At 39.0% G+C, this 27,258-nt stretch overlaps 1 protein-coding gene across 5 annotated transcripts in view; it reads right to left on the minus strand.

Moving 5' to 3' along the window:
- The window catches only part of scara5 (scavenger receptor class A, member 5 (putative)), a 92,775-nt gene that overhangs the window by 41,969 nt on the left and 23,548 nt on the right, over positions 1-27,258 (minus strand). For all 5 annotated transcript variants that reach the window (XM_044168870.1, XM_044168869.1, XM_044168871.1 and 2 more), the window contains 4 exons: positions 7,626-7,825; positions 6,712-6,890; positions 6,484-6,610; positions 6,080-6,248 (listed from right to left, as the gene is read on the minus strand). In XM_044168870.1, coding sequence (XP_044024805.1) covers positions 6,080-6,248; positions 6,484-6,610; positions 6,712-6,890; positions 7,626-7,825 — 675 coding nt within the window. The remainder of the gene's footprint in view (positions 1-6,079; positions 6,249-6,483; positions 6,611-6,711; positions 6,891-7,625; positions 7,826-27,258) is intronic.

Below are 27,258 nucleotides of genomic sequence, written 5' to 3' on the forward strand. Positions count from 1 at the left end.
CCTTTCTTCTATAAAATAAATTGAAATTGTTACAAATAAAAAGTGAGAAAAAAAAAAGAATATGAGTTGAATGTGTGTGTGAGTCTAGGTGTCAGTGTGTGTAAGCCAGCCTTGACTGAGCTATGGGACTCACTTCACTAGTAAAGCAAACAAGCCACTCAAAATGTAAATTAATGGTCATCAGACGACACAGAGGCCGTAAATGTTTCCTGCTCAAATCAACTCGTAAAATAACTAACTCAGCACAAACTCCTGCAGCTCAGCAGCTTTCAGCAACAACAGATCATCCATCCAAATCTGTACATGTCACCATTGTTGTATAAAAACTGTGACTTCTGTTTAAAGCGGCTATAATTGATATTTTTTACAATAACAGTGTATCAAATGACAATGTGAAAACAATGTGACAATATGAGAGGGGTCACTCATAGTGATGAACCTAGAGAAAATTATCACCTGAATCTGCAGCTCCCCTCAGATTTACAGAAATCTCTTGTATAAATAACCAGATCTGTGTATGGCCCTACTGCGCATAGTAAAGGCTGTTTGAGAAAATAGGTTTTCAGGGCATATAAGGCCTCACCTTCTGTTCCATAACCTATAAATGTCAGTGTCTATCTAATATGTTATTTTAAAAAACTTATTCAGATCATGAAATCATTAATTGTCAATAACAGCACGGTACTTAAATGTATCAATTGTGTTAAGCAGTGAAGACATGAAACACATTCAGCTGTTCACAGCTATTGTTGAAAACCACAAGATAAACTTGTGCATGGTAGTCCAAAGAGGTAGTTTTCTTAGTTCCTTAATACTTTCCATGTTGGAAATACAAGAGTTTCATCTTTACCATTGGAGCAACAGATCAAAAAACCAAGTGAGTCATTATTGGAAGGCACTGACAAAGGACCTATTTCTTGTTGGTGTCCTTACATAACAGTGCGTGGGCCTATTCATAAATGTCAGCAAATATGTACACACACGAATAGAGGGAACTCAAATGCATGAGAACACACCATTTTTCTCTCTCTCACACACACACATACACACACAAACACAAACACAGACACACACATACTGCTGTCAAATTGAAAGATAGTTCATTCAGGACCACTTTAGTCAAAGAAAATTAATTGGATCTGCATTAAGTTAGATTTGGCTGTATGGCTCTGTTCTGGGACCTCCCTGCCCTTCCATGTGCATACATGGAAAGCGTAAGGTAGGGAGAGCAGCAGCAAGACCCCCAAAACGACCATACCAGGCAAACCTGCCTAGCCTTCCATGTGCTTACATGGAAGTGCTAGCAGGAGGAGCTAGCTGAGCACTTAGGTAGAAAGCCAAATGACTGAAATGACATGCAGTGAGGCCAATTGAATCTACATGGATTGCTAGTTGAGGTAACAAGCTAGTGAGTTTATAAGAGAGACCAGCAGGCTCTTGAAAACATTTTTGTATGAGCTGCAAATGAAAGGGCACTCATTGCTTTTGAGCATCAAGGATGGCTTGAGCCTCAGGCTGGAGATAATGTTCGTAGACCGATGACGACCATTGGCCCATAGCCTTGAGCGTAGAGACAGGAGCTACGGATGTTGCAGCTGTTGCTACACCTATGCAGAGAGAATGAGCAGTGTAGCGCTCTGGTCGGGAGACTGCAGGATGGTAGAGGAGGCCAAGGCGAGAGGCAAACCAAGCTCGGGACATGGGCCTCCCCTCCTCTGTCGCAAAGAGAGGCTCTTGTTTGCTGGTTTCGGGTCGGCTTCTCAGGCAGCGAGTCATAGAAGACAGAGGGCAAAAGCAGCGTTAGTCTCAGAGATTAAAATTGATGTTCCTTTCCTATCCCCATCAGTTTTTGTATGTTTTAGAAATATAAAGAAGTAGTGAGGGTTAATTGTTATGTCAGCTATAGTGAGGTCATGCGAGGATCAAAAGATTCTGTGCGTGAAGTGAACTCACCACCTCTGAGAAATCTGTAAAAAGCTGTGAGTAGGACTGTTTCTAATAATAAGTCTGGAGAATGATGTGCATAGCAAAACTAAGATGCCCGAGCAAAGAAGCAATTCTCTTTTGAATCGCTACTGCCTCCTGCGCATTTTCATGACCTCTCTGGTGCAATTAAATTTTTTGAGAGGCAGGGAGGCCTGCATCAAGTTCCTATCTAAGGTGATGCCTAGAAATTCTATAGCCTTGAGCAGGCCTGACGTTTTTTCTTCTGATAGAGGAATGCCCAATTTTCCACAGTCTGTTTGAGAGCAGAGATGCATCGATCTGGTTTTGAATTGGGATGGTCCACTAGCAGAAAATCATCTGCTAGGATTTGACTCCTTAGTGTAGACTGCACTGGGACTGCACTTCCCAGCGATCTTCGTGGAGACCCGCAGTCAAGGCATGGGTTGAGGAGGAAAACAGGACGGCTGTGCCCTGAAATACTGGCTTGTTGAAAGTGCCAAACTGGACTCCAGAGCTTGATTTCTGTAGTTCATGCTGGTGAGTGATGTCTGGATGTTGGACAAGGCTGACAGACGGCGTTATCCTCCAGGTCTACGGAGTTGGCTGCCTCGGTTGGGATTCTTGTTCTTTTGCATTGCGGAGCAGCGGCCGGAGCTGGGACTGCAGCAGAGTTGTGGGAGCAGTTTTTTTTTCTGCAGCTTTCCAGATGAGAGCGCCGGCGGATGGAAACTGCGCTCTCTTCACAGATGGCTTCCTCTGCTTCAGATCGCTGGTGCTGTGAATCCATGATGCAGTCTATCTGCCATGGATCCTCATCATGGACAGGAATCGACATGACGAGCAGCAGGGTAAGATGAAGCACGTACACTGTTAGTCTGGTCGTTCTCATGGGGTAGCTTGCAAAGCGGCTTGCAGAGGAAGCAGCAAGGCTAGGCAGGCTAAAGCAGCTTAAATAAGGCGCCTTGTATGAGATTTGCCATTTGAATGCCTAGAAGGGAATCAGCTGAGCCACCAGCTGATATGGACTGGCTTGAGAATGGCTGCTGTCAGCTGATGTAGGTGGGATTGTGAGCTGAGCTTGACATCGTGGCCTGCCTGAACTAACGCTATGCTCAATTTGTGAAACCCTAGTAGAAGGCATTTGCTTCAGGCCAATTAAACACTTAGACCAGAGTAACATGGTATCAAACATATAGGAGAAGAGTGGATTAAAGGAGTAATGAAAGAGGGATCTCAGCGCTGCATTCGAAATGGTCGACCCCAACATATTACTAGGCAGACTGGAAAACTGGGTGGGACTTTCTGGCAGTGCTATTACTGTTCAATTGCTCCGTAGCACTACTAAAGATCAAAAACTTCACAGGGTTTCTTTAAATAATAAAGAAATTCTTTCACATATGTGAAATAATTTCTGACAATTTAGTTACTGAAAACATCAATCTCCAAAACATTGGCGTTTACCTTTGAAAATCCAAATGTCCAGTCACTGATGAGACACAAATTGATGATAACCTCATACATATAGAGTATTTAAGTTGTAATCAAAACCATCTGATACATCTTCCCTTAGTGGGCACATGTTACTGTAAATAATACCATGTGTGTTGTTATCATTAATACAACAAGTAACATGTGTGGCATGAACATCAATGTGTGAGTCAGAGAGGAATTAAAGGCAAATTAACTGAATAAGAAGAGAAGAAGGATGGAGAAAAAAGGAGGCATGAGAGGGGAACAGAACAGAGGAGGATAAACATGGATAGAGATGTAAAACTTTTCTTGGCTAAGGTGGCTGCAAGCTAACAACAAACAAATGGGCTGTGGAGTTAAAACTAATGACAGAGCTGAGTGGTTGAGTTTTCATTCTGGATGTAGCATCTAAATTTAACCCACAATTGTTTCCAGGCTCAGGAGAAACAGCATCCCACCCACATGTGAAGCAGACACGAGATCAGGGTTCTCATTCGGTTTGAGTTGCCATCAATCAGCGCGGGCTTCGTCCCCTGCCAGCATTACATCATAGCATACCTATTCTGATTTTAACAAGCCATGGAAGTCATTCTGTGCCCTGGCAGCAAGAGTCGTACCACGTCGGGACTAATCACATCTGAACAGACTGGAGGAAGAACATTCAGAGTTGCTCAATACCCCGGGGTAGTAATCCCACGGTGTAAAATCACGTTTGCATGCTAGGGCGACTTGCATTCAATCACACTGCAAACATCTATTGGCTTAGACGAGCTATGGTAAATTATCTTTTTGGAGCACAAAGTTCCACCCAAAGGGATTCATCATACTAAGAGTTTTAGTTCTCACGTTCTAAAGTTTACGTTTCATGTATTCCTACTCTCATTAGTTGTACACTACTACTCTCTTCATATTTACATAAGGAGCGGATGTCGGGTTTTCTAAATTTCTCATTAGACTTCCATGAAATAAACTTTCTTTATCCTGTATGTTCCACTGTGGTTATTTTGTACACATGCATGATACTGTTACCTATAAAGTCCCTTCTTTGACTATTATTTTAATGTTCTTTGATGTATATAATTCCTATTTTCTGTAATAAGATACTTCCTGTAAAGTAATGATAAAGTTTTTCTGAAAGTCTTTTCATAACTGAGATCTTTGACCTTCACTGAATTAAAGGTTTTAGGTATTTATCTCAATATATAATCAACTTTAGATTTTGCAATGACTCTTATGATTTGGATTGAATTTTTGATATATCTATTGTTATATGTTGCCAAACTATCTCATACTGTATGTTGATAAGTAGTGGTGTGCACTGAGTGTTTAATGGTCAGACATGAAAATGACTCCTCTTCCCTACCCAGGTTTCAGGTTGAGCTAACCTGAGGGGCATTTGAGTCAATTTTACCCAGTAACTTATGCAGTTTTTCGATAGGGCTGTGTATAGTCGCGCTGAGCTGAGCCGTGAGCAACCCCAACCATTTAAGCCATGCTGGCAGGGTGCAAGTATTTATCCACAACACAGCATGGCAAGGTAAAAGGTGTTGATGATGTGTCGGAGGTGTGCACAAACCACAGTCGCCTGTTGCCTGGAGCTCTTCATCTTACAGCTCACTGTGGTTATCTCTGCTTGTACTATTCTTTTCTGCAATATTTAAAACTGATCCATTGACCAAGTAGAACAGAATACATCCATATCTATATCTAGAATGTGAAGCAGCAGCAGCAAATGTTCAGTTTGCATCAGCAATAACATAAAACAGCTCCAACATGGCTGAAGCGTATTGAATCATTAAACATCTGTAAAATAAGGCTGATATTTGAAAGTACTGACAGGTATGTAGCAGAGAAACTAAGCAGAGATTTGGTAACAAGTTACAAAAGTACTGAGAAGCTGAACAGAGAGAGACTTTTAAAAATAGAGCTTTCCCTTTAGTCACCAGTACAGACACACATGTGTTGAGTCAGCTTAACACAGGACATGGCTTTGGTTAAAGGGAGAATACCATCACAGGTTGGCTGCTACCAAGCAGGACCACAACAACATGGCGCGGCATGGCACAGCACGGCATGGTGATCACCTGCTGTAAGGACTCAGTGGAAACACATGTACACGGCTTGGCCCAATTAAACTGGGCCCGTCGAAGAACAGCATTAAGTTTCAGTAACTTCCAGATGACAAGACGTCTAGGTGTCTAAATTAGGACTGGACTAAAAATCCATATCCAAAATACTATAACCATTTTTTTGGGTATGTTTTAAAGTGGATTTAGGACTTGCTTCACAATGAAATATAGTCATTTAAAAGCTGTTGAAAAAATGGTTATATATAACCATGATGTCTGAAAAAATGTACCCTTTCAACCCAATTCAGCCCAGTTCTAACTGAGACATCTAGACGCCTTTTGACCTGCAAATCATCAAATCAATTCTTACTGCACAGGAGCACTGAAGCTAACCACAAGGGCACTTATGGGGAGCATTTGGGCCGACGGGAGAGGCACTTGAATTTCTCAAGTGCCCCTCTGGTGTCACATTTGGGCCAAAATTAAGCAAGGAATTGTTCCCTTTGGAAATAGCCAAATCCCGGTTAAATAAAAGTTTAAAAAAGGGGCTCTTGGGGCTTTTGTACTCAGAGCAGCAATCTTTCTTAGCTGACCTTCTAATATGGTGAGGTTCTTCAGGGCCATGGAGTGCTCCCAGTCCTTCAGGCGGAGGTCCTCTGTGATTGTGTTGAGGATCTCCATCTCGTTCCTCAGCTGGGCCTCTGTGTGGACGTGGGTCACCCATAAACTGCTGGTGTCCTCTGTTATGTTGCTGATCTGGATCTGAGCAGCAGGAGTACAGGCAGAGGGGGTGTTAACAGCAGCAGTTCATCAGTGTGCTGCAGTAAAACGGTAACAGTAAGATTTCCTCAAGTTAGCAAAGTTAGCAAAGAAAAGTTAGCTTATAATATGTATTGTGTATGTACTGTACTGTAAAAGTGTTAACTTTGTGTCTTAAAAACATTTTTTCAGTAGTAGATTTAATGTATAGGACATTTTTGTGTAAGCTGTGATGAACCTGCAAGTCTTGTATCTTCAAGTGGTGGATACTGATGTCATTGCTGAAGGTGTGATTGACAGCTCCCACCGTCCAATTAACCTCGTCCAGTTTCTCTGTCAGCCTGCTCATCTGTCCTGAGGCTTCCCTGAAAGAGAACAGGACTTTAATCTTGATTCCATCATCTGTGATGCAATTACACTTCCACGCTTTGGAAATGAGGATCTTCACTGTCATATAAATGTGTACCTGACCAAAATGTCCTGGTCACGGAGCCAGGTGGAGGCTCGGGACAACTCCGCACTCAAGCCCGTCAGGTTCCTGCCGGTGGAGCTGCTTAGAGAGGACAACCTGTCGTCCAGCTGCACCAGGTAGCCCTCTGACTGAAGGGAGTGAGCCTGGATGCTCCTCAGCTCCACCTCCAGGCTCTGTGGGGGGAAGAACTTAGCAACATCTTCATTGCCATAATAGCATTTCATCACTTAAAATGTAGTGGTGGAAGAAGTATTCAGATCCTTTACTTAAGTAAAAGTATCACTACCACACTGTGAAACCAACTACAAGTAAAATCCTGCATTCAAAACCTTACTTACAGTAAGTAGAAGTATGTAAGTTTTATCAGCTAAACTGACTGCAAATATAAAAAGTATTTATTATGCAGTAAAATGGTCCCTGTCAGTGTTTTACTATTATATCTGATATTTTTGGATTAAAATTACTGCTGCATTAATGTGTGTGTTGCATTTTACTGCTGTAGATGTTTAAGGTTGTGCTAATTTTAACTACTTTATATACTGTTGGGTAGTTATATCTACAGCAATGCATCATGCTCAAGTAGGAGAATTTACTGAACCCCTAAAGGAACACTATTATTTAAATTAAAATAAAAAAAAATTCAAATTCATTTGGAGATACATGGTTTTCACTGGACAGGAAGGGTATGAAAAATTGTAATCTGAAAAGTAACTAGTAACTAAAGCTGTCAGACAAATGTAGTGGAGTAAAAAGTACAATATGTTTAGACAGACTTGAAAGCTGTTGAACCTTTAATGTCACTAAAAACCCCATTATCATCAAACTATTCATGTCCTGTAACAGTTTCCAGGTGTAAAAGCCTGCTCTGTAAAAGCTCTCGTTTCCTCTTTTTTAGTCTTGTGTCGTACCTTGATGAGGATCTCCAGCCTCTGCAGCCAGTCGCTGTGGTTTTTGAAGAGGTTCTCCAGTTTCCAGATGTTCTCTAGCAGGTCAGCCTGAGTGGAGGCCTCACCCAGGGTCTGCTGGAGCAGCCGAGAGCGCTCCGACATCCGGGTCACATTCTCCATCAGCACCTCCTGGCGCTGTGAAGACACCTGGGAACGAGAGACTGGGGAGGGAGAAAGAAGGAAAGAGAGTGAGAGATTTGTTCTGGGTGTTGATTCACTGATCCCTCAGCTACGGCAAAGTCCCCAAATCGAGTATCATTTACTATCAATCACTACTGTCAGCTTGGACCGAGCCAGCACTTTAATCCAGAGCAGATGTTGATTCAGTCGCCTGAACTAATTTTGGTTGTCTATTCTTGCTAAATGTATTGTTTTGTTAAAGCAAGACCTAATTCAAAACCAGTTTCCAGAGTTGGCTCACTGTGAGGTTCTCTGTGCTGTACTGACAACATATTGTGGAAATTCTGTCTTCATTTTGACTGAAGTTGAAGTTGGCCTTTGCATGTTGCTGTTCGTCCAATACTTGCAGGAGAGAGAGCATTAGCCCAAGAGTGTTTAAAAAAAAAAAGATATGGCGTATGGATTCCCAGTGCATTTTACTTGAGAACTGTACTTAAGTATAATTTCAGAATCAGAATCAGCTTTATTGCCAAGTAGGTTTACACATATAAGGAATTTGCTTTGGTATTATGGTGCATACAATAAACATAGTAAGAAGAAAAATATAAAGAAAGATAGCAAGCAAGTACTGCGAGTCAAAAATCCAAAAGTCATAAATATAAAATAGACAATAAGATATGAAAAACTATTATAAAAATAGTAAAGAATATGTACAATATGACTGTTATTTAAATCACTGGTTGTAAAGGGATGTGAAAGACATTTACATGTGAATTTGCAAAAGTGGGAATGTGCGTTAATGTAACACATTGAGTCAGGTGTGTAGACGTTACATTAATATAATGTGTAGTGAGGGGTTGGGAGGGTATATTCAGTGTCAGTGGGGGGCCCAGGCCTTGTTGATGTTGAGTGGAGTGTCTGAAACAGTTTGTGTCCGGGGTGGGAGGGGTCAGCCACAATCTTCCCTGCACGCCTCAGGGTCCTGGAGGCGTACAGGTCCTGGAGGGAAGGTAGATTGCAGCCAACTACCTTCTTGGTGAGGGAGCTGATGTTGATTGTGCCCAGGAAGTGGAAGGACTCCACAGTGTCAACAGGGGAGTCACAGAGGGTAATGGAGGCGGGTGGGGCTGAAATCCACAACCATCTCCATTGTCTTAAGAGTGCTGAGCTCCAGGTTGTTCTGACTGCACCAGGTCACCAGGGGGTCAATCTCCCACCTGTAGGCGGACACATCCCCATCAGAGATGATCCCTATGAGGGTGGTGTCATCTGCAAACTTCAGGAGCTTGACAGACTGGTGACTGGAGGTGCAGCTGTCGGTGTACAGGGAGAAGAGCGCAGGGAAAATAACGTAGCCTTGATTGGAACCAGTGCTGATGGTCCGGGAGTCAGAGACATGTTTCTCCAGCCTCACGTGCCGCCTCCTGTCGGACAGGAAGTCTGTGATCCACCTGCAGGTGGAGTCAGGCACACTCAGCTGGGAGAGCTTGTCCTACAGAAGAGCTGGGATGATGGAATTAAAAGCAGAGCTGAAGTCCACAAACAGGATCCTGGTGTAGGTTCCTGAGGAGTCCAGGTGCTGGAGGATGTGTACCTCACCTGCATCGTCTGCATCGTTATTTTGAGGTACTTGTACTATGTATTTCCATTTTCATACCAGTTTATATTTAGTCCATAAAGTAATATTGTACATTTTACTCAACTACATTTATCTGACAGCTATAGTTAACTAGTTACTTTACAGATTTAGATTTTACATAAAAAACCCCACATGATAAGCTTGTAAAATACAACACATTGTTAAAGATTAAACTAGTGGTTCCCAATCTTTCTGGCCTATGACTACAATGTCTAGTTGGGGTCACATTTCAGAAGTCTATGATTTTTTGCAGTTCTTCCAAAAAGTAAGTTACCCTCAGAAGGTTTCATTTAAATAACTGTTTGAGGCCCAAAGAGGTAAAATTATCCAACATTTCACAAAAGACAGTCATCTTTCAGATCAGGAGCATTGCTTTTCTTTCATTTCAGGATGCAAAAACCTTTATTCATGCCTTTGTTTACAGCCAACTGGACTATAACTCATTAACTCTGTAACTCATTCAGTGGGCTGCCCCAGAAATCGATCGAACGCCTCCAGCTTGTACAAAATACTGCTGCCAGGGTACTCATGAGAACTAGAAAATATGACCATGATTCTCTTTTACTTTAGAACAGGCTTTTACTTGCAATGGAGTATTTTTTACATTGTAGTACTGTTACTTTTAATTAAGTAAAGGATCTTGGATAAAAAGTTGGATATTGGTTTTGTTTCTAATTTCAAAATCATCTACTTGTTATAATGTGTAATATCCTTATTTAAGCTTAAAAACACATCAACTAGAGGGCTTTTCTGATGATGAATTGTAAACACAGAAATCTGAAATAAACAGAAATAAAAAGGAAGAGTGACAACATGTTTTCCTTTAAGAATTTGTGGAGAGTATTGGAAGAACATGATCTGATTTACACGTGTTTATTTAGCTGTAACATCACATTTGCTGACAGTTAATGTATTACTGATGAACCTTTCTTGTCTTGTTTTTGGCTGTGGCATAAAGGCATCTTCTTTTGCCTTTTCTCTGTTCTTGACCATGCCTAATGAGAAAAAGCTCCTCAGTTTCATGTTATGTTGAGAGCGCGTTGCATGGTAACGGCTCGATAGCCTGGGAGATATTTTGAAACCAGATCCTCAGCGTTACGCCATGACGACATCCTCTCTGCAGGACAGCAGAAACCAATGTGTGCAAAATACCTCAGATGGCGAAAAAAGGGATTACTTGGGAAATGAGAGGAAGCAGATAATTCCCTTCACACATGCTCTTCGTTCCTAACAGCTTAATATTACATAATCTCTGAATGTTTATGTTTCCACGTATCTAAGAGAGCGATAAAAGTGTGTTTCTATGTGTATGTATGTGTGGCTTCATGTGCTGGCATCAAGGCCAAGAAATGTCTACATGAGCTTAGAGCAAGAAAAGTGCTGCAAAGCCACACTGCTGCAAACAAACCATCTAAATTCCCGCTCATTATCTGTGTTAGGTTTATTCCTAATGACCTGAAAAACTAAATAAGCCGAAATCTCTCAACTATCCAGGGCGTTTAATTGCTAAATGATGGTCTGTCAGCGGCACTGTTTTTTCAGAAGTACACACACACACAAATTTAAGATCAACCAGAACCGGATAGTATCGAGTTTCTCAGCAGTACTTCTCCTTGAAAAAGGAAGAAGAAAAGGAAGAACAAGACCAAGAAAATGATGAAGGATAAGAAGAGGGAGGAGAAGAAAAAAGTAAAGAAGGAGTAAATACAAGATGAAAAATGAAAAAGGAGAAGAAGGACAATGGAGAAGAAAAAAAAGTGCTCCGCTATTTTGCACCACTTTTTTTGGACCATTTTTGTTGATGCAATCTCTGCTCTTTGCTTGAGTGGTCTGGAAAACAACACGGAGGGAAGCCCAGAACAGTTATCCTGACCAAAATGCAAAGCTTGGTTTGCGTAGTTTGGCTCTCATAATTAGAGAAATTGTCAAACAATGACAAATGTCAGTTATCTATGTGACTGAGAGAAGGAGTAAAACAAATAAACAGCGTGTTACAGAATAATCATCATTACATCAGTGGTGTGAACCATAATTAAACTTTTTGAAGTGGAAAAAAGTTTAAATAGTTTTCTTTTGTCTAAATAAACTAAAAAAGCTTTCTACTTCCGGTTGTAGTGACAGATTGGTTTCAGCGCAGAGTTTGAAAAAATCCAATGCATCAGTGATCCGAAGGCCAGCAGATCCAACGGCTGCAAGAGTACACTAATATGATACTGTCTGTCATTCACCTCCTATTGAATTGAATGATTTCCAGTCCCCATTAGTCAACGATGCGTAAAGTTATGTACGCAATGTAGGAGTCTGTCCCAATACCTTGCGGTCTTGAGTGCCTACTGGCATTTACGCACCACCAGCCAATAAACTTGAATCACACTTGATACACACTTCATCCTAATACCGCTTCGGACTGGTTATTACTGGTTATATACTGGTAACTAGCTATCTATCCCACAATTCACCGTGGTCTATTGTACAACACAAGTCCAGTTGTTGGCGGTAATGTGCCCATAGACTGGTCTTAGGACCTATATTAATCAATAGACTGTGGCTCTGTGGCAGTTACCTGAAATATGTCATTACATGAGTAATAGGACAAACTCTAAGAAGATGATGAATAGGAAGAAGAAGAAAGAGGAAAACGAGAAGGATGAGGATGAGGAGAAGAGTAGGAAGACAGCAGCACTTCTGAAACCCTTTCTAAACCCTACTCAATGAACCCAAAAATCCATGGTGGTCAAGCAACAAATCTGGCTTTTTAACTTAGTTTCTGAAATAAGGACACTTGGGAAACACGGTTTTCCCAACAGTGACAAAATATATGTAAAGATAATTTCAAAGTTACAAATGGAGCGGCGGCACAGTGCTTAGTGTTAATGTAATCCAAGAATGATTTCCAAATTTTCAGAAATGTGTCAGGGGAACGGCAGCGTAGCTTTGCTAGCAGAATAACATTTCTTAACCACAGACTGTTTGGAGGCTGTGGGTTCTCACGCTTCAGGACAACTATATGCTATTAGAGTGAAGACATATAAACTTATAATCATGTTGTTCCCAGAACACATTTGAACAGATTTTCCACCGTGTGTCTCATTTTGTTTCCTCTGGTTTCACTGCCTAAAGGAATAATCAAATCAGCATTAGAAATCACTCTCCACTAACTGATGTATAACTGCTGCTCTGTTAGCATGGAGAGCTCTGCATATAGAATCAACCAAACCACAGAGGTCACTGTCAGGTAACTGAACGCAGATTAGGTTCTTCTGTTCTCACTAACATTCCTAAAGCAGTAATAATGGATTGTTTTGGCCACTTGGGGGCAGCATAACAAGCTGTAAACACAACACTGACATATTTAACACTGACACTTTGCAAAGTTGATATGGCTAACATGTTAGCAAACAGTTTCCTAATTACACATCCAGCAGATGCGGAGCAACATTAGCATTTATTTGGAGTCGTGTTTCTGGCCACCTGATGAATGAAAGTCCAACATTCACTTTACTTCAAACTCTGTTTGGTCTACGCTAACTCCACTATGATCACAAGCTACTTTCTGACTTTATCAGTCTAGTCTGCTGTTTGGTGCTAGACAGGTATAGGGTACAGTGGGCTTTTAAAGCTTTTTTTGCTGAAAACAGCGGCCTGTTTCTGCTGGAAACGATGCATGAGGGCATTGAGCCTAAACCAAGAAGGTAAATATGTGGCCCACAAAATGCGGGCTGAGAGATGCTTCGTAGAGCTGAGGGGAACCGCAGAGTCAGGTGATAATTCTCTAATTTGATCCATTGTTAATATGAAAATATCAATTAGGTCAGCTGTCATTTATATCGTACACTAAAGACTCCTTGGCTTTACATTCACAGATGCTTTGCTTTTTCAATGTCATTATTGGAATTCATTATTTTGTTATTAATATATTGATTTGTACTTATTTATAGCATTTATAGATTATAGATTTGTACTTACTTATGATGTCAGTGATATCCTAAATAATAGTCCGAAAACATATTAATACCAAAATGAATTAATAATGTACACATGCTCAAATAACAGACATTCAATATACTATACATCATAAGGATGCTATGTTTTTGAGCATAAGAGAGCAAAATTAAATCACTACTCTTTAAGTGCAGAAGGCGGCTGTGCAAAGTTTACGGTAGTAATGAAATGATTAGTCAATTAATTGATAGTCAGAAAATGAATGCCCAATGATTTTGATAAACGACTTGTCGTGAGGATTTGCCACTTTTCTCAGTTTTATATCATTGTAATCTAATTTTTGGGGGGGTTTTGGACTGTTAATCGGAAAAAACAAACAAAAAAATCTGACGACTCTGGCTTTGTCACCGGCATTTTTCATTGGTTTTATAGACTAAATGAACAACTGAAGAAAATAATTGACAAATTAATCGATAATTTAAGTAATTGTTAGTTGCACCCCTAGTTTAATTTCAAGATTCATTTCAGTCATTTTTTTTTGCCAAAGTTAAAGATAGTTTTACCTATTCAACGAAGATTAAATGACCAAAACGGACTTTTACTGAATGTAACTGTTTGGAGGCTGGTTTAAAATGTATAGTTTTATCCAGAATACCGCCTGGATCTCACTAGAAAAAACAAAAATACATGAATTTATTAAAAAAGAAACTGTAGGGAGAAGATATAGTATAACCCACAGAGCTGTAATTGCACCTTTCTTTCAGTCATCAACTGTCATAATGTCAGACTGCTGTTGAGTTACAGCAGGAGAGATGAGTCTTTAAGGTGAGTGTTGTGTGACTTCAGGCGAGGATGATGAGAAATAGACTGAAAGATGAGACATATGCCTGACAAATCCATTTCAAACCTCTCATTCTGAAGCTCAGCTCTGTAGGACTGGAAAGTCATTTGGTGTCTTTTCCATTTCCCTCCTATTGTTTCCTCTTTCACACACATGCACAAAAACACACACACACACACACACATCCTTGTACTTCTATCTTTGTGAGGACTGTCATTGACATAATGCATTCCCTAGCCTCTTACCCTTACCTTAACCATCACAACTAAATGCCTAACCCTAACCCTAACCTAATTCTAACCTAACCCTTAAAACCAAGTCTTAAGTTGTGAGGACTGGCCAAAATGTCCTCACTCTGTAGGTAAAAAACGTGTTTCAGTCCTCACTATGTAGCAAGTACAAGTACACACACACGTGGGTGCACACACACACACACACACACACACACACACACACACACACACAACTTCATGGTTTTTGAATTCTTCTGTGGAGAAGAGGACACTTTCCACTCATGTATCAAATGCTGGGACACAGGCCAACACAACATTTAGGCTTCAGTGTATAATGTGAATGGATTCTGCATTATTGCTTCAGTCCTCACATGGTCTATATATAAGCTCGCAGTGGATTCACATTATTTGCAGCATTTTAAAAACTTTAAAAACACTTTAAAAACAAACAAGTAAACAAACAACCCATTACCTAAAAGAACTGGAGAAAAAGCTGACCAAAAGGGGAGTCATTTACTTGACATATATGACTAAATTTAATTGACCAATATGGTCTACAGTGTTGTAACGTAGCTAAAGGAGTAAGGTTGGGTATAGTGAACTAATACTAAAGTGGAACCTGATGCAAATGCATAAAAACCAGGGATTTGTTAAAAAAACAACAACGTGATTTTCAATTCCACAAATTGTTTCCGGAAAGTGAATTTTGGACATGCTGTGCTTCTGTCTGCAGTACATCACCAGTTACGCATGTGTCAACGCACATATATAGTATTTACAATGTAAACCCTAGATATAATGAAGATCTGATCACTCATCAACATGGAGGTGATGCATTTAAGGTGCCCTGTGGAGTTTCATTGTAAACAGTTAAGTTTAGATTTACTGTTTCTCACCAAAATGCATTGTGTGTATCCTTGAGGCCTAACAAACATGTTGAATGCATTTCTGTCCCCATAAAACATTTGCAAAGCAGATTTTTAAAAATATTTTATATAATATTTGTTTGCTAGCTTGCTTGCCTAAAACTGCTGCTTTTCTGAAGACTTAGGGTGGCTGTGGCTCAGCAGGTAGAGTGGGTCGTCCATTGATCGCAAGTGGTTCAATCACTCTTGTCCGCACTGAGCAAGACCCCCCCCCCCACTGTCTCTCAGTGTCACGGTCAGGGCAGAGACAGACAGAAGACAGAGGGAGGTCTAACAGAGCTGCATTTCTGTGTGGGCAAAGCCAAAGACACCATGGTGCCTTCATTTATCTCCTTATCTGCAGCCTGTGTGTGTGTGTGTGTGTGTGTGTGTGTGTGTGTTGTATTAAGAAGTGGATAAACTTTAAAGCGTTAAAGGTAGCAGTTAAAAGAGCTGTATCCATTCAGAGATTTCTTCTCACAGACATTTGAAATATTTTTGATGTCAAACTACACACAACACACAAATACAATAAATCTATGTTAATTTTAAAGTTTCCTAAAATAAAAACAACAAATACAAAAATTCCTTTGTTCCTCATAATGTTTCTAAATTTGTAAAGTTGTTAATTGAACATTTTTGTCTTCTGTCTCTAGGTTTTTTTTTGTTTTTGATTGTTTTTGGTCTATTGATAATATTTGACATATTTATGTCTTTATTTATAGATTTCTGTATACCGCTAACATATGTCATTGAAAACAACAATGAACAGTCTTGAATAGCCATATGGCACTAAATAAATAGACTTCATTAATTCTTTCACTAATTTACGTCTGATGCAGCAATAGTAATAAGCAAGTCCTTCATTATGTACTTTACATGCTTGCAGACATAAATAGCAACATCATTGTATTTTTTTAATGATATCTCCTTAAGTTTACATTTTAATTTCCGTTCATGTTATGTTTCATAAACTCCATATGCTTGTTATACATCCTATGTTTCTTTGATGTTTTTTACTGCTGTTACAGTATGACTCAATTTCATGATGAGATCATTAAAGTTCCTTCTTATCCAGTATAATCTAATTAGGTCAGTAAATCATCAGTATGAATGTGCTGGGGGTCTGTACATGTTTCACTTTACACACATTCTCACTTGTTAATTTTTATCTTAACCTTGTCTGTCCCTCTAAATTTCAGGTATTTCATGATCCATCCCTGTGTTGTGTTAACAATGTTGTACAAGTCAAATGTCCTGCAGTGCTCTGCCTTGCGGCCCTGCACCCATGGTTACTAATCTCCCTGTTTAGCTCTCTCTGGCTTTTTAATAAAGTTACTTAACAGGAAGTATGTGTGCATCTCTGTGTGTGTGTGTTACCAAGGAACGAAAGCAGCTTCATTTAGCCTTAAAAAGGACCCTGTAATTACAAACAGACAAATAGTCCAATATCATATACTATAATATGTCAATTGGCTTTACAGGCCTACAGCAGCAATGCTTCCCAATAAACAAACTACAGGAAGATACCCTCCACTGATGGCTTGAGGTGAAACTTATTTCTCAAAAATGTACAACTTTTTTCTAAAAAAATTTCAAACTAGTATGCGAGAAAGCCGACCTACTGCCTAGCCTTAACGAGCACTGACATCACAGTCAGTGTTGGCATGCACAACAGAGGCAGAGCAAAAGAGCAAATTCTGGATACTGTTGTGCGTAAATGACGTAGGAGTTGTTTTCATGTTCCCTCAGTGTTGTCATGCAGCATTTATTTACTGGCTGTGTTTGTAGTTAAGTTGTTTACTGTTTTGCCTTAATTGGCTCTTAATTACCCAATTTGTGTGGAGGGCACATGGTTGCTATCTTGTGTTAGTTTTATCAATGTGCTACAGTTGTGGTATCTTTAAATATGTTTAGTACTGCTATAGGGGGTTTCGCACATTTACAATTTATCTGCTTAGTTTGCTAAGAGTTATATTTGACTTTATTTCTTTGAAAGTACATTAATTCACATTAATGTTACAATATACAGTATATTGTTATTTCTCCTTTGTAAATAAAAAAAACGAAGAGAGGGTCGCATTCAGGAGTTTGCCATTCTATTGAGTTTACTTAATCACCTGTCTGGTAACATACAAAATGTTTTTGGCCATACAGCCTTTGTAGATCAAGTATCAAGCAATATAAACTTGATTTTTTTGTGGCAGAGTTCATTGTACTTGTTGTAGCAAATCTCTCGAATGATCATGTTAAGCTGCATTGTAGAACTGGACACAAATATACAGAATCAGACATCTGAGTTTTACTCATACAGTAAGTTTATTGAATGCATCAATTTCATTTAAAAAGGCTAAATGATAGTTATTTCGGTTGCAAATCAGATTGTATGCAATCCCACTGTAGCTGACGAGGACCTCCTGAAAAATGTCAGTGCTGTTTAGAGACCATACTAACTTTGACTGGTCAGTTTGAGCTTCTTTGTGTGTGGTAGTGTTTGCTAACATTGACGATGAAGTGTTTGAAAAAGAGGCTAATCTTTTGTATTTTCTAGAAAAGCCATTTTCAGTGCAGACCTTTACCGCACCACAACTGTGGCTTTCTGTTGATCCAGAAATGAACGAGAGAATGTAAACGCGATTACTTTGATTATATATGTCTGTTCATCATCTAGTTTTCTCAACAATAAGTCAGCCCCTACGCCGTACAATTTATGGTATAACTGCTGAAAACACCTCAGAAGCATAATTGGGCAAAAGACATTGTTTGCTCACTGGTCTTTTATCACTGGACCTCCATGAAGAAGTCAGACATGGCTGATTTGAGTCTTTACTGGACTCCTCCTCCTTTGATGTTGACATTTCCACCTCCACACAGACTTGATAAGAGACTGACATGGAGATGGTTTTGACTTTACTTTAAGCAGAACATCTTGTTGGAATCAAGCTTCTGCAAACATGTCACGATCGTCCAGTTATCCAACCCAAACACAGAAACAATAAAAAGCCAGAACAAACAGTTCTCATATGTTGAGTCTGGTCTTTGGAGTACTTGGAATGAGCCTTCAGAAGAAAGCAGGATTCAGGTGTTAAAACTCTGACAGAAGACAGAACGGAGGCATTTTTAAGAGCTAATGAAGACTGGGAAATTGTGCTTGGATCTATCTGAAATGCCAGTTATTATTGTTATTACTTTAAAATGATGAAATATGCAGTTTGACATCACATTACATGTTATGGCCATAGTGTGGACATGACATGCCATAGTGTGATTTTTCCTTTTCAGATTGTTTCATGTTAAGGATTTTTAAATGGATGAAGTGGTAAAAGCATTGATGTCTTATTCCTTTAATCATCTAGTGACCCCTTGGATTAATCTTAGCAACCCTTTTGTTTCTTTCTATGACTTTGTTTTGTAAGGTCTGATTGTTGTTTACTGTTGTGGGATATATGTTGTATGTATTTTGGGAAGTTAAAAAAAAGAAAGAAAGTTAGACCCCTACTTTCAGCTTTGCTACATAAACAACCTCCTGCACTGGCACAGGATGTAAATTGTGCATTGCAGATTCATTCAATATGAATGTAATCCTTAGGGACTGGGTTAGAACAATGTTACTTGTCTCAGTAAAATAGCTGAAATGACTTCAACATTCCCAGACCATGTAATGTAACTCTAAAATACAAATCCAATTCAGTGCAGGTTCTATAATTGACCAGCCAGAGATGAAAATGATCTGACCTGAGAAGAGGATGAGAGAAATAGCAACCTGGAGAAATATTAAAACAGCTGGTTCTCAGTTAAAAATAGCCAATTTACCATATGTGCCTGCAACGTCTGTGTGTGTATGAGTATAAATGCTCTACCTAAGTTCTATTTGTAAAGGACACACACCAGATCTCTCACATTCTGATGGCAAGCATTTTTAATATCCCTCTAACAATAATAATAATAATAATAATAATAATAATGATAATAATAATAAAATCAGATATGGACACCAAATCTGTCACAACACTGTGTTTTCATGTGTTTGTGTGTAAGTGAGAGAAACAGAGCGATACCAGTCACCTTCAACCAGACAGAAACTGACCAACATCCTACTTGACTTTGAGGGGATGCCAGCGGCAGGAAGGAGGGAAGGAAATAAAGAAGAAAGAGTCTTTGTGAACTGCAGACCTGAAACTCTTCCAGCAGTGAATGAGAATGAAATTACAGGATCTTAAAATCCTGAACAACCTGCTTTCCTTGACATCACATCAAAAGGCAGCCACTAGGTAATTTTAAGGCTAGATTCATATCCGGGGTTAAGATCAATTACCACCAGCTGGCTTAAAGATGAAATGTGTGTGAGATGAAGATTAAATTGGATTATTGCAGCAGTGAATAAGAATGTGATATAGAAAAGGAAGAACAGAAATAAGAATAGGAAAAAATGGCACATTACTAGGGCTGGGTGCCAAAATCAATGTCACAATATTAATGAGAATATTTTTCTACTTTCGACAGTATTTCACAATATTGCAAATGTATGCAAAATTACACATTAAATAATAAAATGTATGTTCAATGCAATGAGCTGGGTTCCTCAGTTATGCATTAAATAACTCATGTAAAACAAAACCATAAGAACTAATTTTGTTAGCTTTTAATTACATTTTGCTAGGAAGCATTAATTTGGAAAATATCGTCATTATTACACTGAAAGTCAATAAGATAATCAGTGTTGTATACTCTTTTCAATGAAAAGTACTTGAAGCCTGCTGGAAAAGTTTCTAAAAGTTTCTAGTTGATGTCATGTGCTGATTTTCATGTGTGACGTTATTGCGTAATGATTTGCATACAAAAATGTTTCTTTAAAGATATCCATGAAAGTGATACTAAATATATATTCAAATAATTTTCATGTAAAGAAGTCAAACTAAGTTCAAATCTGCATCAATTGGTTGTTGGCCACTTTGGGGTTATAAAGTCAATATTGACATATTATCACCTTATAAAGTTGATACGGTGATCGTATTAGAAAACAGTTTCCTATCTACACATCTAGCAGACACAAAGCAACATTAGCATTCATTTGGAGTGTTTCTGGCTACCTAATGAATGTAAGTCTAATATTCAAACTCCTTTTAGCTCTGTTTCTGGGTCCACCTACTCCTAAAGAAAAATATCTGGCTCTTTAACTGCAAAATGCATAAATAATATTGATTATAGCAGCTTTCATTTATTATCTTAAGTCTTAACCATCCTTTACATTCAAGCTGCAATCAATCTAAATCTAGCTTGTGTAATTGTGGAATGGAAGGATCATTATTGAGAACGTTGCTAAGGTGGCATCGAGTAGATTTTAAAATTTTTGCCCAGCCGTGGACATAACACAGCTGATTTCAACACTAAAACAATAACAGAAAACATTTGAATGAGACGTTAAAAATAGATGTTTTAAAAGCTTTTTAAAAGTTCACATCAGATTAACTTGACAGCTGGCAGGAATGTCACAGCTAATTTATCAGTGATCGTATTTGTGCTTCCTGCTCTCAGTCCTGGCTGTGTTGAATCTGAAACAGCTTAATGGAAACAGCTTTGCAATCAACTACGGTCGATCACCACAATAAAACAATCACATCACATACTGGACACTACAATACACAAACAACAACCCACAATAGACACAACACACAATGCTGAGCACCAGCAGTTTAGCTGCAGAGCAAGAATGTACTTTGATTGTTTAGTGGTGATTGTTTGTTTTTATTGTAGGCCTGGACTTGGAACCAGAGGGAGACTAGATACAATTATTACTGCTAACAGGGGATCACTTGAAAAACAAAGTATGTTGTCTGTCATACTCTCATGACCTTATTTGGCTTTAAGCATTTCTAAATATGTGAAGTTCTGCATGTTTACAACTTATTCTTTGAGGATTTTTAAAGCAAGGGTGTCAGATGAGTATGATAAGGTGTTAGACTGACCATTTCTTAGCATAACTAGTTTTTATCATTATAAAGTGAAAGCTGCAAGATATATAGCTGTAAGCATTTAGTGCTGTCAAGGCCAATGTGACCACCAGAAAGCTGTGTTGTTCTTTCTCAGCATAGTTTTCTGCGTCATGGTACATCCAAACCAAACCGCTGATACAAAAAACTATTATTTAAATGATGTATGTGTATGGTAGTATGTATATATATTAGTATTGAAGGGGTTAATCACAGTGATGAACCCACAGCAAACTACTGCCCAAACATTGCAAGGCTTTAGCTCATTGTTTTAGTTTTATGGCCTGAAAACTTACTTTATGTTTCAGTTTTGTTGTTCATAACCCTACAGAACAAAAAAAAAAAGTTGCTAATCACTCCTGCCCAGCATCAAAATGACAGACAAAGTTAGCCACTAGCCGGTGGATAAAGTTGAACATTTAGGGGCTAAAGAACCCGATATGGATCAGAATTGGAGACCAAAACAGAGGTAAAAGGAGAGTAAATATTGTACTTAACATTCAGTAGGTGGACAAATACACAACAACATTTCCAAAAAATGTTGGAAAATAGGCAATCATTTGCTAACATGTTAGCCAATAACAACTTTGTGGGTTTGTTAGCTTGTTGTAGTTCTTCTACCCCCCAAAATAGCCAAAATTGATATATCAATTACTATAGCCTTAATAATTTGAAATTCAGATGAAAGGTTCTCATTTTTTAAGGGTGAAAATTTTGCTTTCTGTCACACCTTGTGTATCACTGAGATGACTTTGGAAGGAAATGTGCTGGATTGCTTTACAACACTAAACGGCAAGAGGGCACTGTTCCTCTAGAACAAACAGAGAAAGCTCTTGGAGTTTGAGGTATTGGTCCTGTAGATAGTGGAATGAGCGAAAGGCCAATGAAAAAGTAACCTACCATGAGTTTATCCTCTTCAGTAAAGACAAAAACACCAAAGAGGGGGAGGGCGTAATAGGAAGAAGACAGGATTTAAGGGAAATGTGGTCTCAATTTTGGTAAACCTCCGGTGTCACATACAATCTGACAATCATCTCGAATATGATCTCTTTGGTTTGCAGCTAATATAAACACATATCACAATTAATTTGACAGTGATGTATTCATGTTTAAAGTTCTTTTATGCAATATGGCTCCATCTGATGAAAACTGACTAAAGCTGTTTTTTGGGAATGGTACCATTGTCACACAGACCACATGTTTGGCACGGGGTCATGAACCCACGCTCACACCACTCTGCATGCAACCCACTGTCATGGGTTAATGCCTGGTCATCGCCACTCACACTAGGCCCAGTTCTGCAGCTGTGGCTACATACACATCACTGCTAAACCACAGAACTACACAAGATGTAATATAAATATATTTTCTAAACAGAGCTGTTGAATTTTAGCTTATTAAAACTGGCTGAAATGTTTAAACTGGAAATTCAACGTGGTGGGTGTTGTTGACGAACTGCAATTTCTGTTAGTTTCTTTTGTTTATTTGGTCATTTTATGGAGGGTTAAACAACAATGTCTCTACAGTCTGCAGTCATGTTGAAGTGTCTCTCTGGGGGAGGTTGTGCATGTGAAGTTCAGCCAGCTTAAACTCAGCTGCAGCAATGTTCAAATGAAGTGACAGCGGTGGCGGCGGCGGGGTTTGTCTGATTTCTAAGCGTGGATCCTGTCTGATGTGGCAGACATCAAAGTGAGGCTCTTGCTGTGAGAGGCTGAATGACTTAATAGGCATATGTGTGTGTGTGTGTGTGTGTGTGTGTCCCTCTGTGTGTGTGTACAATAGAAGTACCTGTTTTCTGCCTCTTGCTGGGGTGTCTGTGTGTTTCCTGGAGTGATGTTGGGGGGATTTCAATGAATGGATCAACTGACTCACACCGGTAATATCCCAGTTCTAAGTCCCTCTTACAACCTGCATTTAGATGAATTAAAGCCATAAAACCATACTATCTAACAATCTTAATTATGTGCAGTAATTTCTTGGTAAACCTTTTGTTTTACTGGCTGATTTAAAACTACAATTTACTATTAACAAAACAGCAAACACCAAAAATAAGAACACAGGATTTGAACCTGCTTTGATTCCCTAATTGATTGACTTGAACTGATGGTCTTTTATTACCTGAAAGCTGCAACAACTTAATCTAAAGTAATTCAGGTTTTCTATGCTGTTAAAGGTTGGTTTACATCAGTAATCTTAGTAAACACAAGGGTACATCAGTTTAAAGTTTAAGTAAAGATAAGGTGAAAAACACAAAATGCTTATTTTTCATCTATAAGTACAAATCCCCAATGATAAACTGTATGAGAACATACCTGTAATTAAATACAGTTAGAGCCTTTAAGTCTTTTTACATATGTTCTTCCTCCCTGAACTGTTTACCTACAAACATCTTGATGTAGAGAAGCACTACGCTGTCTACTGCATGCGCCAAAGCTGCAGAGTTTTATCACCTAACTCAACTGGTTTACAGCAACCATAAACATACACAAAACTGTAACATGTATGCAAACAAAGAAGTAAAAATGTTTCATTTCATGGTTCATGCGTTTGCCTTGACTGAGAAACAACAGTTGAGGGTTAATTTCACATGATAAAGACACAAGAATTTGCACAAACAGACTTAATGCTTAAAAGACATATTTCTCAGAAAAGAACCAGATGTCTTTCAAACTGATGTAGATGTTCACTATTGTGTTATACAGGATCATTCAGCTTCAGAGAGCAGCAAAGTGGACTTTTCTATTAATTTAAATGTTGCAGGTTACAACTTTAAAGACGTTGCTTTGAATTTGTTTTCCTCACATTTCCATCATTTGTTTAATTCTTCTCTTTCAAGTTGTCGTCCCACCAAACACAGTTGGAAACTAACAACCACTCTGCACTGAGACGCCAGCTCTCATAATTTTGCATTATATGTTTCTTTGGACTTCATTGAGCTCCAGAACCACAATTAGCCAGATGAAACTCCCCTGCATTGTGTGTGTGTGTGTGTGTGTGTGTGTGTGTGTGTGTGTGTGTGTGTGTGTGTGTGTGTGTATATAACAGACTTGAGCACAGCCTGCCCAGAGTCTTTGGAATCTGTTGTTGCTTAATTAGTCTGCTAGTAAAACAGAAAAAGATGCTTATAGGTCTAATGCAGGCGCCTGCTATCGTATCTTGAAAGCCCTGAAGCTTTAACCCCCCCCTCTCCTGCAGTTAAAAAAAATAATCATTGCAGCTGTTTATGGAGAGCTGCATCAGTGAGGCCTGCTGCTTTTATTTGTGTTGGAGTTATTTACACACTGTAGTGTTCCACTTTATTGCATCTCATGAACTTATTTGGCTTGAACCTGAACTGAATGTGTGAATGTTTACAACTTATTCTTTTCAAAACAAGGGTGTCAGCTGGGTATATCAAGTGAAAATAGCAAGAAATCGAGCTAAAAGTGAATTTATGAAATTCCAATCAAGTACCAATGTTACCTGTGAACCATTTAGCTCATTAACCTACATGTAAGTTATAAAACTTACCAGAAGTGTAATATATTGTCATTCATCACTCTTTGTTCTACTTTATTACTAGAAATTCAGCTTATATAAGCAGGACTGGAACTTTTTATAGTAAATGATGCTGGATGCCAAATCTCAGGGTTTATAGAAACAACCTGTTTAAAATTAACAGTGAGTTGTTGCTATACATGAGTACAGTGGCTGACAAGGGCAAACACGCTACAACAACCCAAAACATTTCTATTAGGAGAAACGTGCTGCAGCTTCAGAAATGTTGCAGTTGTTTTCGGGGTTTGTGTGTTTTTGATTTTGCATCGTTTCTGTCTTTGCAGTGTGTTTGCTGTTAATGTATTTGTTTTGGCTTTCTGCCGCCCGTTTTTTCAATTGCAGCATGTTTCCGTTGCTGTATTTGCTTTGGATTTTCGTATGCGTTTTTGAATTGGCATAATTTCTGAAGCTGCAGCACGTTTCTCCAAGAGTATATAACAAGAGTTAGAGTCTACATCCATGCTAGTGACTCTGTGAACTGTTCTTAGAGACTGTTGAAGCAAAATTATAGCTTTCTTTCAATCCAGCACAAAAAAACATAATGTCAATTAGTTAATGTGCAATCAGCTGAAGTAAAGAAAACAAAAAGTCTTCTGAATATAAAACATCCACATCCAAGTAAAATAGTATTTGAGACATTTATTAGAATTTGGCGATGTGGCGACCCCTGCTGTTGTTCAGCAGTGTCTGTGTGCTACCATGCATGGCAGTTATTTGTTAGATCAGTGCCTTCTGGTGTCATCTGCCCCAGTGTTACCAGCCTATAAAATCTAGGCTACGTGACTCACGTCTCTCTCTTTCTCCCTGTAGGGAACAATAATGTGGCAGCCTTAGTTTCTCCGTGGTTCTCCTTTGCCTATTTTTATGCACTCTACAACATTCACACACTATTCTCAACCTCCATGCACGGCCTACATTACTGATCTTACTAATAAACACACCTTGTGCTTGTGTGCTTGTATTTTGTTGTGTTTACATTTCAGTTACTTTTGTTAAATAAATTTCTTTTGTTAAACCGTCAAAATGGTGTGTCTTCCCAAATTTTTCATGGCCTCAGAGCCAGGTTGGGACAGGCGAGTTGTTGTTGTTCTCTACTGTCAGTGATGTTGGCCATGTTTAATGCTGAAGATGACAAAAAAAACAAACAAGAAAAATGCTGTTCTTGGTAAAATCGTAATGCACCAATGAATGGTTATGCGACCAGACAACCATTATGACACCACTAATTATTGCTCTAATTATTGCAATATATCTGTACTGAGTGCAAAGTTTTCTGCCTCAAGATGACATAAAAATGCTTTGCAACACTGAGGAAACACAGAGAGGCAGGCAGAGTGAGCACCAGAAAGAAAGAGAGCGAGAGAATGAGGTCTGGTCCAATTAGTCTTGACATGTTAATGACCTGTGTTTGACTATGACTGCCTGAATGAGGCTGTCCACTGACTCTCTTGTTGAAGAATGAAGGACTGACTTTTCTCTGTATGTTTCTGTGTGTGTGTGTGCTCCTCTTATGATGGGACTCCTACTGGGAACACTGGTCCTTCTCCAGACTCCTTTCTACAGAAAGGACCATGACCACAGTACAGAAAGTCATTAGAAAAGGCTTTATGTTCTCATAGTCAATTTAGGGGCCCTGGGACTGTGTGTACATGTGATATACATGTCCTGATGTGTATGTGCATGCATGTGTATGCAGTCATGTATGTGGTTTGTGTGTGTGTGTGTTCTTGTGTCTGTGGGAATGCATGTGTGTATTTCTGTCTTTCTTTGTGTTGTGTACATGTCAGAATGCAAATGTAGGCTCTTTGTGTACATGTTTGTGACCATGTGAGCATGTGTTTCAGCAGTGTTTTTATGTGTATGTCTCTTTGTATTCATGTTTGTGCATGTATGTGTGTCCCTGTGTCATTTTTTTTTGTGTGCATGTGTTTTTACTTGCAATCTTACTTGCACTTCTCAACATATACGTGATGGTTTATTTGTGTATTGCGGTGTATCTGTATGTATATGGAAATGAAAAAGTAAGTGTTTATGTGTAGATGTGTTTCTCTTGGCATGAGATCTGGGTCTGTGATGGAGGATTTACTCTGTGTGTTTGGGGAAGGAATTTCTCATCCGAGACGAACATAAGCAGACCGAGATCAGAAACACCTCATCTTCAGCAGCAAAAAAGGGTGTGGTTTAAGAGCTTTAAAGTTTCTCTTTAAAGTCGTTAGGCGTGGCATTTTGTGATGTCAGATTTACCCTCTGAAAGTTTTCTAAGAACAAACTTAGCCAGACACATATGGTCCACATTCAAGGAAGGGTTTTTATCTTGTATCATGTTGTGAAAGAGTGTGTGCTTTCTTAAATAACCCCAAAGGAGCTAAAGTAATCTAAAGGTTCTG

This window comes from Siniperca chuatsi, linkage group LG16 (genome assembly GCF_020085105.1).
Source record: "Siniperca chuatsi isolate FFG_IHB_CAS linkage group LG16, ASM2008510v1, whole genome shotgun sequence".
In the NCBI taxonomy this organism is placed as follows: domain Eukaryota; kingdom Metazoa; phylum Chordata; class Actinopteri; order Centrarchiformes; family Sinipercidae; genus Siniperca; species Siniperca chuatsi.